The sequence below is a fragment of the Eschrichtius robustus genome, chromosome 3 (genome assembly GCF_028021215.1).
Source record: "Eschrichtius robustus isolate mEscRob2 chromosome 3, mEscRob2.pri, whole genome shotgun sequence".
Classification (NCBI taxonomy): Eukaryota; Metazoa; Chordata; class Mammalia; order Artiodactyla; family Eschrichtiidae; genus Eschrichtius; species Eschrichtius robustus.
Window position 1 is genome coordinate 164967730 of NC_090826.1, and position 15734 is coordinate 164983463.

The 15734-nt window shown below is 38.2% G+C and overlaps 1 protein-coding gene across 7 annotated transcripts in view; it reads left to right on the top strand.

Moving 5' to 3' along the window:
• CDC42BPA (CDC42 binding protein kinase alpha) overlaps positions 1–15734 on the top strand; it is a 320607-nt gene that overhangs the window by 300014 nt on the left and 4859 nt on the right. For 5 of the 7 annotated variants that reach the window (XM_068541720.1, XM_068541719.1, XM_068541721.1 and 2 more), the window contains 4 exons: positions 2462–2585; positions 3240–3357; positions 10927–11044; positions 15522–15679. In XM_068541720.1, the coding sequence (XP_068397821.1) occupies positions 2462–2585; positions 3240–3357; positions 10927–11044; positions 15522–15679 (518 nt within the window). Of the gene's footprint in view, positions 1–1178; positions 1925–2461; positions 2586–3239; positions 3358–7979; positions 8166–10926; positions 11045–15521; positions 15680–15734 lie in introns of those variants that run through there. The other 2 variants (XM_068541725.1, XM_068541724.1) reach the window with 2 other exon arrangements.

The following is a 15734-nucleotide window of genomic DNA, read 5'->3' on the forward strand; positions in this document are numbered from 1 at the left end:
TCTGTGAAGTTGACCACTATCAACTTCAATACAACTTCAATACATACTATCAATATATTGAGATAAACTACTAGACAAAAGGTCGTTCTGTTCAGGCTCACATAGGCAAAATATTTTGTATAGGCAAAATATTTGATTCTGACCTACCTTGTTATTTTTCTGTGGAGTACTGAGGTAAATAGAAAAAGTATAACTGAATATATCTTCTGTACTTTTAATACTGTAGAACCTAGCCAAGATTTGTAGCACTAAAATTATGAAAACTCATCCAGAGTTCCGTTTTGGGACTATTGGAATACATCTTCTGCCAATGCATAGGGCTTAGAACTTTTGAAGTGCTAATGACAACATGGGCAACAGAAGCAGGGACAAGAGGAAAGTCACCAGAGGGCCCAGAGTCAGGAGAGGGAATGGGAACCTGGGTGCTATGGACAGGACAAGGGCAGCATCCAAAGTAGTGAAGTGAGTCCTGGCCAGGGAGACTGCACACATCTAATTAGGTTGATTGCCAGAGAGTGCCTCTGAACAGTTAAAATCTCACTTTTAACAGATATTATTATAATGATATAAGTTATTCTCATGTCTTAGCAACAAATTTCTCCGTAACAGAGGTATTCATAAATTTATGATCTTTTCTGGTGGATCTAGTTAATGAAGATGTAATTATGGTACATTATGTATTTAGAATAATAATCTGACTTAAATGTAAGTAAAAACATTGGCATTAAGAAAACACATTAAAATGTTTATAATAGTTATCTCTGGGTAGTGGGATTATTATATTCCTTAATGCTTTTCTTTTTCCCCCCATATTCTTCCAATAAATTTGTATAGTCTATCAAAAAAAAATACCGTCAAAAGTCTGTCATATTTGTTTTGTTTGTTTTTAAGTACTAAGATACACACAAATTTCTTGGCTTCAGATTTGATGCTCTGGTATATCCTCTTGGCACTGGAGGCTTCTTGGTATACAGACTGGTGACTGTAGGAAAAGTCCTATGCTAAGAGGATATTGCAGTATGACTTGAGAAAGGATATTCAGGTATTAGACAACATTAAATCCACCCTCTTCTCACTGTATGTAACGATTGTAGAATGTGTCCATAACCCAATTTGTCTCTATAGGATAAAACCTATTCCAACTCATCTTTTTTTATGCTCTCATCTTTCTACTCTAGGCTAGGAGTAAAGGTGGAGCTTGGAGAAGGAAGACCTGACAAAATTTCAACATAGTTGTCTTATCCTTTGAAAAGGAAAGGAAATCCTATTTCCTGTCTTATCCTTTGAAAAGGAAAGGAAATTCTATTTCTCTGTCTTGTCTGTTTCTCTTTCATCTCTCAGGAGCCCAAAGTGCTCTTGCAGTCCTCTGGCTGTCCAAAATCTCCCGTTGCCACTGCAACTCACCAAGATCTGCTTCACCCTCATAATTCTCAAATTCCAACTCTCAAATTCTCATCTACTTTTAAAATTTTATCCTTTTAACGTTTGCTGTTAGGAAAGCAATCTGATAAAGCTATTATTATGATACAAGGAGAATGTTGCTTTTTTTTACTAATCATCTTGCTTTGGCTTGCCTTACAGGCTCCTTTGGCTTCTTCCTACTACATTTTTCTCACTTTAACTTTTTGGGTGTTATAAACTCCTAAAGATTGGCTTTTCTCTTTTTCCTTACCTTATTTAGAGAATGGAATTCATCATGTTGTATGGATACAGTTGTCTGTTTTAGAGGATGTTCACCATATCCCAGCATGTTTTGGGAGCCCATGGCTAAGAGTTTTGTTTACTTCTAGGTATTAAAATTGAGATAGGTGGGCATTAGGTGACTAGGTGTACATAATTAAGTATCCCCTGAAGATTAGAAGAGTAGAAATAGCAATAAGATTCTTACTTTTAGTAGAGTAAGCCAGAGTAAACACAATTCCTTTCCTGTACTCCACATCTTGCAAATTGGATCTGCAAAGGACATGTTTTAATATATAAAAAAAATTTTAACTGCTATCATTTTCATGGATAATTTACCATTTATGCCTGATTACTGTGCAGGTCAACAATAAGAGCTTTTTAACACCCTAAGCCATTGAAACCAATACTGGGAAGGAGGGAGAAGATGGTGTAGAGATATTGGGGGTGGGGTGGCCAAAGTGATAAGACACCAAGGCAACTACATTTTCCTTTTTTTCTTCTAGTAAAATTGTACCATTTTATGTTTATAATCAAATAAAAGTGAAAATATACTCTGTAAGCTATATTTAATTTCAGCATATATTTGTTTACATATATTTCATTGAAAATTATTACTTATTTACTATGACTTATCAACACAACTTTAAAAAATCAGAATTGCATATACTTGTATAATTGATTGATGTTTGTACTGTCTTGGAGATTAATGGATGAAAAGCATTTTAGCACTTTAAAGAACATCATTGTTCTTTGTTTTTTTTGTTTTTTTTTTTAACAGAAGGGGATGAACTGGTAGTTCCTGAAACATCAGATAATAGTCGGAAACAAATGGTTAGAAATATTAACAATAAGAGGCGTTATTCCTTCAGAGTTCCAGAAGAGGAAAGGATGCAACAAAGGAGGTAGATATTTAATTCATACTCATCTAAAGATGCTTATAGCATCAGAAGGACTATTTGGTAATAATACTGTATTTGATTTGGAAGGAAAATTTGATCTCTGAAAGTCTGTCATCACCATCTATGGTGTTAAAAACTGCAATAATGAATGTATTTCTCAGTGTAATTTTAACTAATACTTTCCAAATTGTGAGTGTGTACTAGATTAAAGTACCATATTTTGATTCATTTCTCTATGTATATGGAATAGTTACAATTTTTAGAAGGTGGGCTTTTATAAACATAGAACACACCTGTGCAGATTAACTATTCTCATGACCACACAGAAATAGGCTTGTAGTATTTCCAGTTACATATAGAAACATTTCTAATATATTAGCAATTATTTAAGAAGATGTACATAAAATGTTCAGAATTATCTGTAAAATAGAGTAGAGCTTCTTTGATATTTAAACACTAAAATAACCCTCTCTGTTTTCCCACCAAAAATCATAAGATCTGATCTAAGTAAATGTTTAACTTAGTATATTCTATTATTTTAATTCTATCCTTATTGACATGATTTCACAGTTTATTTTTATGAAACTTAATTTTTCTCTAAAATTGTCTAGATTGGTCACGGAATAAAAGTGTTTAAACAGGTGTTTTCTCTTACAGGGAGATGCTGCGAGATCCAGAAATGAGAAATAAATTAATTTCCAACCCAACTAATTTTAACCACATAGCACACATGGGTCCAGGAGATGGAATACAGATTCTAAAAGACCTGCCCATGGTGAGAGAAATGAAGAGTGAATGTGAATATAAATGGGGTTAAAACTAAGTTGGAGGGGGGAGGGGGTGGATACATATGAATGTGTGTGTGTGTGCACTTAAATACATATAAGACTTAAAAAGACATATTAGTATAATGAGGAAATGTTTATCTCAGTATATCACAATATATGTAAGATGCATAATGACATAGCTGATGAGAAAAACATAAAATATAGGTGTGTATCAAAAACCAAACATACCAAGTTCTTATTTAGTTGAATACGCTATATACTTCTCCCATACCTAGATTTACTATTGTTGGAGAAATAAACCACCAGATTTGGAGACATTCTATACCAAGATTCAGAACTTTGTTACCAAATTACTAAAATTTCACTAAGTTTTAGCAATTCAACTCAGATATTTGCCCCCCAAAGAACATTAGCTTGATCATTAATGGTCACACCTCTCATCTGATTATGAAATAAATCTTTTTCCTCTGCCCATTGCAGACGTGTTGCCTAGTCAGTCTTATATTTTAAAAAAAAGTACAACATAGGAAAACTGTTGTGTGGTTTGTTTTTTTTTTTAACAACATGAAGATTGGATTCTTGGACCTAATATATTGAGATTAAGAACATTAGTGGAATTAGCTAATTATCCAAGCTCTGTAACGTTTCAGTATCATGGTACTCTCAACAAACTATTGAAACTTTAACATGACTCTTTTGATAGGTGGTGATAGCATCTAGATTTTGCACAGAATTTTAGGCATGATTTAAATGCTATGACAGTTTGGTAGGTGATGTGTAAATCTCGACCCAAAGCTCTTTCTGAGGCAGTCTGTGTTAATTACCCACATTACTTAACTCTACTGTGATAGAAGATATAGACATGTATCACTGACAGAAAAAATAATAGGTAATACAGTTTGTACAGTCAAGTTTTTTTAATAAAAATGTTAAGCTCTTAAAGGTAGTTTTTGCATTTCTTTCATAGGAGGAACCAAAAAAATCTGCACTAACTTGAGCCTGAGTTCCACATTATAAATATCTCAATTGGCCAGTTGCCCTGTTTAGGAATGGATGTGATGTTCTTACTGTCATTGTTTTTTCATCATCATCAAGACATTATTATACGATTATAGTACCATTACTTCCTTTCAAATCATTCACAATAGTCAGTTAACCTTTTGAAATGGGGATTTTTATTAGCCGTGCTAGGTAGATATAAATAAAGTATGCAAAAAGATTACAGCCAATCTTGATATAGTAATTAAAATGAAGTAAGAAATTTAAGGCTGAGCATAAATATTAAGCTGAAAATATTGAGAGTAAATAAAGGCTGAGTTTACATAGTTAACTGTTACACTTATCTATCATATCTGAAAGCTATATACTACTTTTTCAGCTTTTGCCTGGGAATGAGAGTTCAGATTTTTCTCCGTTCTTTTCCCGTTCTGAACATTTACTTAAGTCCTCAGTCTGGTTTTCCTTTATTCTCAGAAGTAAACGGAGCAGAACCACGCAGTCCAAAAGCTTCTGTCATTTTTCCTTACAGAAGCTACAAGGTCAAGTACAAACTACCTTAGGAGAGAGAATTTTTTAATGGTGATAAACAGTTGAAATGTGAATATATGTATAGCTTATATTTGATAGATCAATGTGAAAATTTTTGAAATTTAGTTAGTAAATAGTTTTTCAACATCTGCTATGTAGGTAGCATTATGGAGGGATAGAGGCATACAAATTTCAAATACTTCCATATGTTGCAAAGCAACATATCAGCAAATACAAAATTATTTCAGTAGTGAACAAGGTTTTAATGGGTATTATCCTTTTAAAATTAAACTTTCTCTCACACTTGCTTCATTCTGGTGTACAAAAAAAGAATAGTACGGTTTCCCTCTCATGTATTCCAATAACATAGCAAGAAGAATTATGGAAAATTTTTCTATAAATTCTGTTATATCCCACAGTATGTTCCTCAAGGAGAAATAGTTTCAGGATTTAATAAAATGTTCCTCTGCTTGACCAGGTGAAAAATCAGTTTGCTAATGTTCCAGAATTTTTTTCAGACCTTCATTCACAGTAAGACTTGGTCTTTCTATACCCTGAATAAGCACACTGAAGCAAAATGTGAAATTTCAAGCATTGTAAGAACTTTCATATCCCAGCATCCCTCCTTTTTCTCCCTTCACCCTCCCACCACTTAAAGTAAACGAAATCTCTATTTTGTCGTTGTTGTTGTTCAGAATAAGGTCCATTCTTAATTACTGGGCAAAACAAGTTCAGATAGCATTTCCCAAAGATTCAACATCGATCTGACCCCATGACACAGGGCCTCCCGTGCTGGCTACTTATTCCCATTAGACCTCTTGATTTTTAGTATTAGTGTCACTGATTTTGTTACCCCATGACTGCCTTGCTGGTTCTTTTTGTAATTAACACAAGTGACTTTTTACCCTAGAGGTGCAATCCCGTTTTTAATGTTCCTTTCATTCCTTTCATGTTTTCTTATCACATAAGCACTTTTGAATGCCCAGGACAAGAAGTTGGTGTAAATTTTTGAAACCTGTTCACCTGTACATGTAGTATTGTAGCAAAGATGTTATGTGTCTGAACTCCTGTTCTTTATTTTCACCTGACTTTCTTCCTTTCACTAGCAAAGAACATAAAAGCTGGGGTTTTTCATAGGCATCCATTTAATCACTTAACAAATATTTTTTGATATACTGTCATGCCAGAACTGTACCTACCTTGGAGTAGACACTGGTAAACAACACAGTAATATGCATGTCTGAAAAGAAAATAATACACATGTCTGTACCTCTGTGTGTGTGTGTATATGTGTGTGTGTGTATACATGTATTAAAAAGCTTGTGATATTTTAATATAGTCTCAGATTTTAGTATGTTCTTTCCACTGTAATTTTCTATATTTAATGAACTATTTCCAAAAATAAAGATGAATTTAATTCATCTAACGTTAACATGTATAAGAAGCGCTTTCAAATACCAAAGCCATGATGTTGTCATTCGTGCAAAGAGCATGTACCCCAGAAATTTTTATGTTTAACTTATTCAGATCAGTATTGCCTTTCTCTGAAATACTTACAAGCTTAGAGGGTTTATTGAATGTCTTTGGGAGCTTATTCTGTTTCCTTTGTACCAAAATGATGCTGAAAAGGGTTGTTTGCCTCATGAATGTGGAAAAGATAGTAAGGGTAAGGAGTCATTTTTTTCTTTTATCTCCTATATCAGATGTGATATAGGAAATCTTTCATATGTGTCTTAGTGAGCCAAGAGAATATAAGCAATTAATATAAAACAGCATATGTGTCTTACAAGTACATACTGTAGTAGTTCCCTTGAATCCTTTTTGTCATTTACCTTTTTTCATAAGTGGATGCTTGTAATAAAGAATAGATTTGTCTCTAGTTGAATGCAAGAGTAATATTTTACCTCTAAAAGATTTATTTTTTTTAGCACATAAAATTTCTCCTAGCCTTTTACCCATTCCTAAAATTGTTAACAAATAAAATTTCAAGCTCGGTGACCTTTTAGACTTTTATGAAGTAATTTTACTTCTTAGAGTTACATTTATATCAATAGTTTTATCTTTTTGAAAAGAACCTTAGAAAGTACTGGTTTCACTCACATCTCTACCTTTCTTTTAAGCTTCCCTAATTTACCAGATTTTTTTTTTTAACAAAGAAAGCTCATCTCAACTCATGAGAATTTCAGTCAGCGTGTCTCAGGGAAGTCATTCAGCCTGTCTCTAATGAAGAGATGGTAGGATGTTTTCCTGAAACACAGTTGTTCTCAGAAACTGAACTTTGAAAGTTCCCATTAGAGAAGGTGACTGGGTGCTGAGTGACAGTTCCCAAATGTTCACAAGTTATTTTAACATGAAAAACTAGAGCCCTTGTTTTCAAAAACTTTCTTCTATGTCTTTAGTATTACATTATTTCATTTTTTAAAAATACACCTGAACATTGAAGAGAAGGTTGTTCTCTTGTTAAAAACAAACATGTTCTTTGGGTGTCTTAAGTGGAGATAAGCTTGGGCTACTTAAAGGTAAACCAATAATTGGTATATTCCACAGTTACTATTTCTGTTACTGGAAGATAAGATCAGTAAAAGCAAACACACTTCAAGTCTATAAATACCAGGAAATGGTTTTAGCTTCTAAAGGAACAGTTTCATAACGCTTTTGGTGAGAGGCTGGTTGTAGGTTCACTTGTTCTTTTCTTTAATTATTTCTCGCTTTTTCTATCCCTAATGTTTTTGGTAGATTTTTGCCATGTTTTGATTCTATCACATAGGAAAATACTGAACTAAATTTTGAATATCTACTTGTATCTCTGAAAGTCCAGTTTCTACTCAGCTTGATAGTAATAAGAGAGAATAAGTTTATGAGGCAAATGATTTTTTGCAAATCAGCTCTTTAGGTAACTGGCAAGAGGATTACAAAATTTAACTTTCTAAGGCCTAAAAGTATTTCATTATGGATTCAATTCTTGATGTGAGATACTTACTTCATTTTTTCTACATGCATGTTGTCTGAAATGTCACATATATCCAGTGAATCCATTTTCATTACCTCATTACCTTTTTCTTCTTTCTGTTGTTTTTGATAGCCGGGTTTCCCTTATCCATCCCCTCATCATCACTCCGGTCTGATCTCCTCTCCGATCAACTTTGAGCACATCTATCACATGACTGTTAATTCTGCTGAAAAATTTCTCTCTCCTGATTCCATAAACCCTGAATATTCCCCGTCTCTACGCTCTGTCCCCGGTACACCAAGCTTTATGACTCTGAGGGTATGAACAGCTGAGTTAGGTGTTAACTTGTACTAACCATGTGCGGATCTCTGCCTGGCTTCATAAGTAACACCGCCAAGGGGGTACATTCTGTGAACGTTTCCCTTTGGCCTGTTTCTCTGTTGCCAAACTTCTATTCTTCCTCTTCCTCCTCTTCTGTCTTGGAGTTCTACTTTTTTCTTCTTTTGAGGAAAAAGATGAGGATTTGGGAAGATTTCAGTTTTATTTCTAAAACCGTATTGGAGGTTTTTCTATGTCTAATAAAACATCATCCCATCATGATATTTTTCATTACGGATACCATAAGAAATAACCCCTGAGTAAGTCTTTATTCTATTAAAAACAAACAAAAAAGGGATCTAGAATCTCTGAATTCTGTATTGCTCGTTACCCTAAAACCAGTTCAGTTCAGAGAAATTTTTTATATTTAGTAAAGTTAAAGTCTACAGAAGGGCCTGTCCAAAGGCCTTTTATCTACAATAAACCCCTTCTTGAAAAGCTCACAATTCTCAAAATTATAAAGTATAATAGTACCAGTGAATAACAGGAAAAATTACCAAAAGAAAGTAGTCTTTCTAATCTTTGAGTTGCTGATGCACCTTTAATTCCAGCCAGGATCCAAGATAAGAGAAGTAAATCAACAAGAGAAAAAAACACAGAGTGCGCTGCATTCTGAAGGACCGTGGTACCTGCCACTGGGTCCTTCCACGCAGCCTTGCATCTTTGTAACTAGTGTCTCTGCAGTGGGATGGAGAGCAAGTGGCCATTCAAGCTGAATATCCATACATCTGTCAAGAAATATGTACTGACTTCAAGGGAGCATTTTCTCAAGTTTGTTTTGCAGATAATAAAATATTTAGATTGTATCATGCAAACGCATTTCCTCTGGCTTAGAAAATAATAGCATCCATTTTTTTATTTGTGTATTTAGTAAAGTAATTTTCCAATAAGAAAATTACCTGTAGGGTGAGAAGTTTATTTTTGTATTTTTGTTTGCATTCTAAATTGTGATGTTTTTAAATGTCATTGTTATTGACATTAAACTATAATGTCATTTAAGTGTCTTATTTCACAAGATAAGATTACTTATGATAAACTAAGTTTCAATTTGCTTGGTAACAGATTTCAGGTAGTGGATTCTAGGGGAAGTTGTATAAACTAATCAGTCAAGAATTTTTGATATAAAAGATTGTGGAAATGTTGCTTAAGTTAGTCTTCTATAAATAGAAACACTACGATTGGTGGAAGTTTTACCCTAATCTTAAGCATATTTGCGCAGGAAAAGGACCATCAGCTTAGGTTTCACATTACTTCATAATGAAGTTGAACTTCAGCTGAATGAATGGTAAACTGTTGGGTTTGGGTTTTGTGTGGTTTTTTTTTTTTTTCCCCCCAGAACATATCTTCTGTGTATCATTCTTTTATTACCTCAACATTCAGTGTTACTAAACCACTGGTATTTTTATAGGCTTAATTTTTGCCATTTTTTTTTTAGGGTAGGTTTGTTTTATAGAAAAGGACGACACAAAGGTACCTTAAGGTTAATAGCAAAAACAATAAAAATTTAAAGGTTTAAACTGATATCCCCATCTCTCTTGAACTTGACTCTGCTGCATTGTATGCATGTCATCGGCATCTCTCAGGGTTGCTCCTATGAGTGGCTGTTGAAATGCTAGCACTGTTTTCTGTTTTAAATTTTTTTATTTTCTTAGAGAAAAAAAGGTAAAGTGTTTGCTTTAAACAAATAACACAGTAAGAATTACATGGACTTTGCAAGTTTGATATATGAACCAAAATGGCAATAGTTGAATTTAGAGCCAGCCAGCCAGCCAAATCTCAATATGTGTGATTCTTTAAAATGTATGATTTGGAGTTTTTCAAGATACATTAGTGCATGTTTTCCAAGAGATGTTAGTGGATGTTTGCTAGCTGTGGCCCTGCATTAGTTGTGTTGCCATAACCTTCTCTCAGGTACCAGCCCTGACACCCCTTCTGGTCTGAAAAGGTTAGGGCCATCGAGGAGACCGTGTTCAGACAGCTGGTCCTACGCACCACCTCTCTAGGTGTGTGTGACTTCCAGAGCACTCTATGGCTCATTTTCCTCCCTTGGACACCAAAATTATTCAATATTAGATGGGAAACTTCTCACACCAACACTCCCAAGTTAAATGACTTCACCCAGGCTGTGATTGTTAACAAGCGTCATATTTATGACTCGTGGTGCTGCCGTCTTTCTGTGAGGCAGGAAGGCTGCCTGGTGACTGGGATGGGGACATGCAAATGGCACCTTCAGTATCAGGACAATAGAAGGTGTACTTGAGAAGAATGTACTTTTAAGTGACTTTCTTCTAAATGGGCTTATTCAGCTTTTGAATTATCCTAAGAAAATAAAAATCTCATATGTAGCAAAAGCTTTGTTTCAGTTATCTGCAGAGGTCCATGTAATTCTACACTTCACTGTCACTTCTAACCATGTAACTTTCACTTACTGCACTCACAACAACAAGAACAAAATTGTTATCTGTTGGTAAGTATTTCAGTAAGTATAAAGATAGGCACTTATCCTTGGTTGGGGTGAGGGTTACCTCTGTCAGGGCTTTAGCACTTTTGTGGGCGGGAGGGATTATATAATCTGTTTCTTGTTCTGTGTCACTCTGGTCAAGACAACTTTATTTCTTGAAATTAGGGTGAAAAATAGACATCTCTGTAGAAAATCAGTTTCACTCTGGATGAAGAATTTTTCTTTCTCTTTTGATTTTAGAACCCTCGGCCTCAGGAAAGTCGGACAGCATTCAGTGGCTCGGTCAGTATTCCATCTATCACCAAATCCCGCCCTGAACCTGGTCGCTCCATGAGTGCCAGCAGTGGCCTGTCAGCAAGTAAGTGGCCCCGGCTGCAGGGAGCATTTCCATAGCAAGGTAGCAGCCGTGCGTCATCGGTGGCCAGTGTCTCAGGCCTGGCTGGGTAACGCCTAGTAGGCACAAGTGCAGCTGTTACGAAAACAGTCATAGAATCCTTTTAGAAGGTACAGTCCATGTGGGAGACAGACAAACAGCACTACAAATTGTGATGATAAAATGCCCCGAAGGAAATAAACAGGGGACAGAAATAGAGAGTAACAGGCAGTAGCTGTTGAGGATGAATTCACACTTAGAATAATTAGCAAGGTCACGTGCCCGCCCCGGGGGTGCAGTCACATTGACTCATGTTTGAGTAACTGAAAGGAGGCACAGTGGCTACCTGGTAGTGGGCAGGGAGTGACAAAGAGTACAGCTCAAGAGGTAGGCAAGGGTCAGATCAAGCAGGGACTTGGGGACCAACGTAAGACATTTTTTATTTTTTTAAAAACACAGTGGGAAACCTCCGAAGAGTTTTAAGTAGGCAAGGACCATTAGGGCAAGACTGTTCTTGGCCAACAGCTGCTTTTCTGTCACTTTCTCAGAAGTAACCTGGTATTGGCTTCGATCAGAGAGAGCGGGGCGAGTGTGCCCGAGCAAACGCAGGCCCAGGGTGGACCCGGGGTAATGCTAACGTAGCCTCCCTCACCTCCCTGCAGCTGAGCTCTGAGAAGAACAGACGGTAGTAACTCCAGCTCACACTTCAGAGTCATTCAGGCAGAAGCGTATTCGTTGCCGTGTATTCTTCAATGTGAGACATTCGAGTCAGGCCTCCCGGTGCAGACTGAGTGTCCTCCTTCACGCACTGTTCATGCTGAGGACGCCGGTGTCAGCACCCGCCTTGTGCCCAGCTCTTGGTTTTAGGCTCTGGCAACACAGAAGTGAAGGGTGCTGGAATACCATTTGTTCTCTTGCTGTGGAACAAATTACCCCAAAATTTAGAAGCGTAAAAGAGCAAACGTCTATTATCTCTCACAGTTTCTGAGGGTCAGGGATCTGGGAGCTTAGCTGGACGGTCCTGGCTCAGGGCCTCTCAGGAGGCTGCAGTCAAGCTGTCTGCCGGGGCTGCCATCAACTCCGAGCTCAACTGGGACTAGAGAAGCCACTTCCCAGCTCACTCACATGGTTGTTGGCAGGCCTCTGTTCCTCACCACCGTGGGCCTGAGTGCCCTGGTGACATGGCCGCTGGCTTCCCACAGAGCAAGTGACCTGAGACAGAGAGACCGAGCAGCGGTCTCAGAAGGGACATGCCATCGCTTCTGCAGTCTGCTGGTGATCACACAGACCACCCCTGGGACCATGGGAGGACCCCGCCCCGGGCCTGCAAACCAAGGACAGGCGCCTGCTGCAGAGACTGGCTGCAGACGTACAGAGTGCGTGCAAGGAGTTTTCAGTCGACAGGCAGAAGTTGAAGAGTCCATCTTGTGATTTTCTTGTTGTCATCTCCAAGCAGTGTGTAGCCTTGATTACAATGAAAATATCAAGCCAGTTGGAAAAATGGCAACCATTTTATGAATTATCTTTTTACTAATGGTAGCTCGATAAGATAACAGATTTAATATAACTAACCAGAAGCTATCAACACTTGAGATGCAAAGAAAGTATCACAATATTAATAGTTAAGTTCATAATCCCTTACCCAAAACTCTTGGGGCCAGATACCTGTTTTCAGAATTCAGATTTTTTTTTTTTTTTTTTTAGAAGGGAATCTACCATATATTATATTACATTCCTAGCAAGATCTAAGACAGCACCTACAAACATATTAATATTTATACAGCAAAATTTATGACTAGTCATACTATGAATATATAAATAAATGTACTCTTTTTAAGTGAAGTCTGTAATCAGCCTCCAGTCAGTTCAGATTAAGTCTGCCACCACATGAATTTACATCAAACGTACGAAAAAAGTTTTGGTTTTCAGGGCTTTTGGATTTGTGGAATTGCAGGTAAGGATAGGACCTGTAATACAGAGATTTAAAGGGCTGAGTGGCCATCTCCTTAGGAGCGCTGAAGTGAGGGTCCACTGTCATTGCTGACAATATGCAAGCTACAGACTGGAGCCAGCTCCAAATCCCTGTCAAGGCCTTTAATGCAATAATCAGGCGTGGCCTTCTTGAGATGCTTAGTACCAAGCTGTTTGTATAGAGATTAAGAGGAAGACCAGCCCAGGAATTCCAAGGGGCATCTGCCATTTAGAGTGCTTCTTGCTGGCTTCAAGAGTAGCCCAGCTCACGTAAAGAATTTCCAGAAGGACAGCCTGCCAAGAGAGACACAAGAAGAAACGGGGTTCCATGTTGTCAACCTCCAGAACCAGAAGCACAGGCTCTTTCAGGGCCAGACTTGCAATGGCTTCCTGACTGAAGTCAAATTAACACAGAGCTTTCCACTGTGACTCTACCCGCTCCTGTCAGTGACACGCTCACTGGGGAGCCTGCAGACTCTCCTAGAGGTCATGTAGAGTTACACACCGTCACCCCAAGAGATCTGGGGCCCAACCCCCTGAATCACCATCTAGAACTCTTTGGAAGAGACCCTGCCTGAGTTGGAACCACAGTTTTCAGATTGTCCCCCTTTGCTGTTCAATCAAAACAGCCCATCTCAATTTTTTAAGATTAGGGTGGTTGAGTGTAATTTTTCTCTGAAAGGAACATTCCCAAAGTTAAAAAAAAAAGAAAAGAAAAAGTGTAAATCACAGAGGTGGATTAAGTTCTCTATTCTATAAACGATCACTAGGACGGAGGAAAAGAGCCCAGTAAGTGCATACTAAGCTCTGGGCAGCCCCCTCACACACCTTCCGTCTTACATTTCATTCTCCGTGTATTGAGTGCTCAGTTCCCACAAAAATCCCATAAGGTAGAATTTATTTTCTTATTTACAAAGGAAGAAAACTGAGACTTAGATAAAATAACTTGTTTAAGGTCACACAGGTTAGTAAGCAGAGCAGCAGAGCTCTCTGGCAGTTTGGGTTTTTTATTCAGAGCGACAAAATTTTAAAAATAGTAACTTACATTACAGCTTTTGTTAAATTGAGCACTAAACTAGACATGGAATTGAAAGAGAAATCATAAAAAGTGATTTATGCCTTCAATTAGGTTGTAATCTAAGGAGACATAAGATCCACAGCAAAAAAGTAAAGAGTACATAGCCAAAGAAACACATCAACAAATGAAAATCAGTATATGTCTGGTGACAGATGCCTTAGAAACTGGATGGAGTGTTGGAAGTAAGATTAAGTCAGTGGTTCTCAGCCTGAGATGCATTCTAGAATCATCAGGAGGGCTTTTAAAAGTTAAGTCAGAAATTCTGTTATTATTGGTCTGGGATGGGGCCCAGGCACTGGTGTTTTTAAAGCTCCATAATATAATATGCAGCATACAACCAGTGTTGGTAAGGTCTGCAATAAGTAAATCATGGTGACACAGCTGAGGGGCTCAGGAAACAAACCGAAACTAGAAGGAAGCTGGGGGAGATCACCAAGGACAGGGCTTCAGCAGGCAGGCTTCACAGTCTATACCTCATAGTTGTGCTAAAACCTCAACGCGGTCTCACAGTCTTTTTTGACCAGTGATCTTAATATTGCAGCTCAGCAAGATTAAAACATTTTTCAGTAAAAACTAAAGAATAGTAGGGAATGCTAAGAGTTTTAAACAGGTACTCACAATACCCCAATATTTCTAAGGTTTTTTTGGTCATCCTTTTTCTTCCTCTGGATGGTGCCCGTCCTCCTTTGATGTACCCCAACTCTAAGATCAAAATAGAGTGTGGTTTTAAAGAAACTCACCTCATTTTTGTATCTCAGGCTTTTTGCCCTGTGGAATGAAAATGCTTCTCTTTTGTTCCTTTGTGTTTTTTATGAAAATTCTCTGCAAGTTAAGTGACAGTTATGCATCATCAGGAGGCATGGTCTTCATTTCTGGGAACTGTTCTATTCTGCTTCATCGTTTAGCATGTGTGTTTTGAGCACCTGCTGCATACCCGGTCCTGCACTGGGTCCTGCAGAGGCAAAGACCGTCCTTCTGTTCAAAGAATAGCAGGCACATAATTACAACATAAGATCCAAATGCCCTGAAAGAGGTGATAAGAAGTGCTGTAGGAGCTCCAGGGAGTGGGAAAGAAAGCTCACGAAGGCAGTAGCACGTGGGTGGAGACTGGAAGATTGATTCTGTGGAATTGTCTAGCAAGCAGGGCAGCCTGGGCACGGCCAGTGAGAGCAGGGGCCAGCGGCCCGGCGAGTGCTGCCCGCTCACCCAGCAGCCCTGGCGGCTGGGCTCCGAGGTGGGCTTGGGTGTCAGGGTAACGCAGCTGGACTCACGGCCCATCAGTGAAGGGCTCTAAGCGGGAGGGTGACCCCAGGGCAGCGGGAAGGATGGCTCGTCACCTCAGCAGTCTGTGCACCTTCTAGAGGATCGTCCCCTTCTGCACGTATAAAGTTTCACCTGAACGATGTGCTGTAGGGTCATCCGCACAGAACGGCAGTGCATTAAAGAGAGAATTCTCTGGAGGAAGCTACAGTGCGAAGCGGCAGCCCATGCCCTCCCCGTCAGAGGGCTCGCTGTCCTCGGGAGGCCTGGACCAGGGAAGTGACGCCCCGGCGAGGGACTACGACGCAGAGGTGAGTACCGCGTGGGCAGCACCTCTGTCTGGGGACAGGGGTTTGGAGAAGTCCT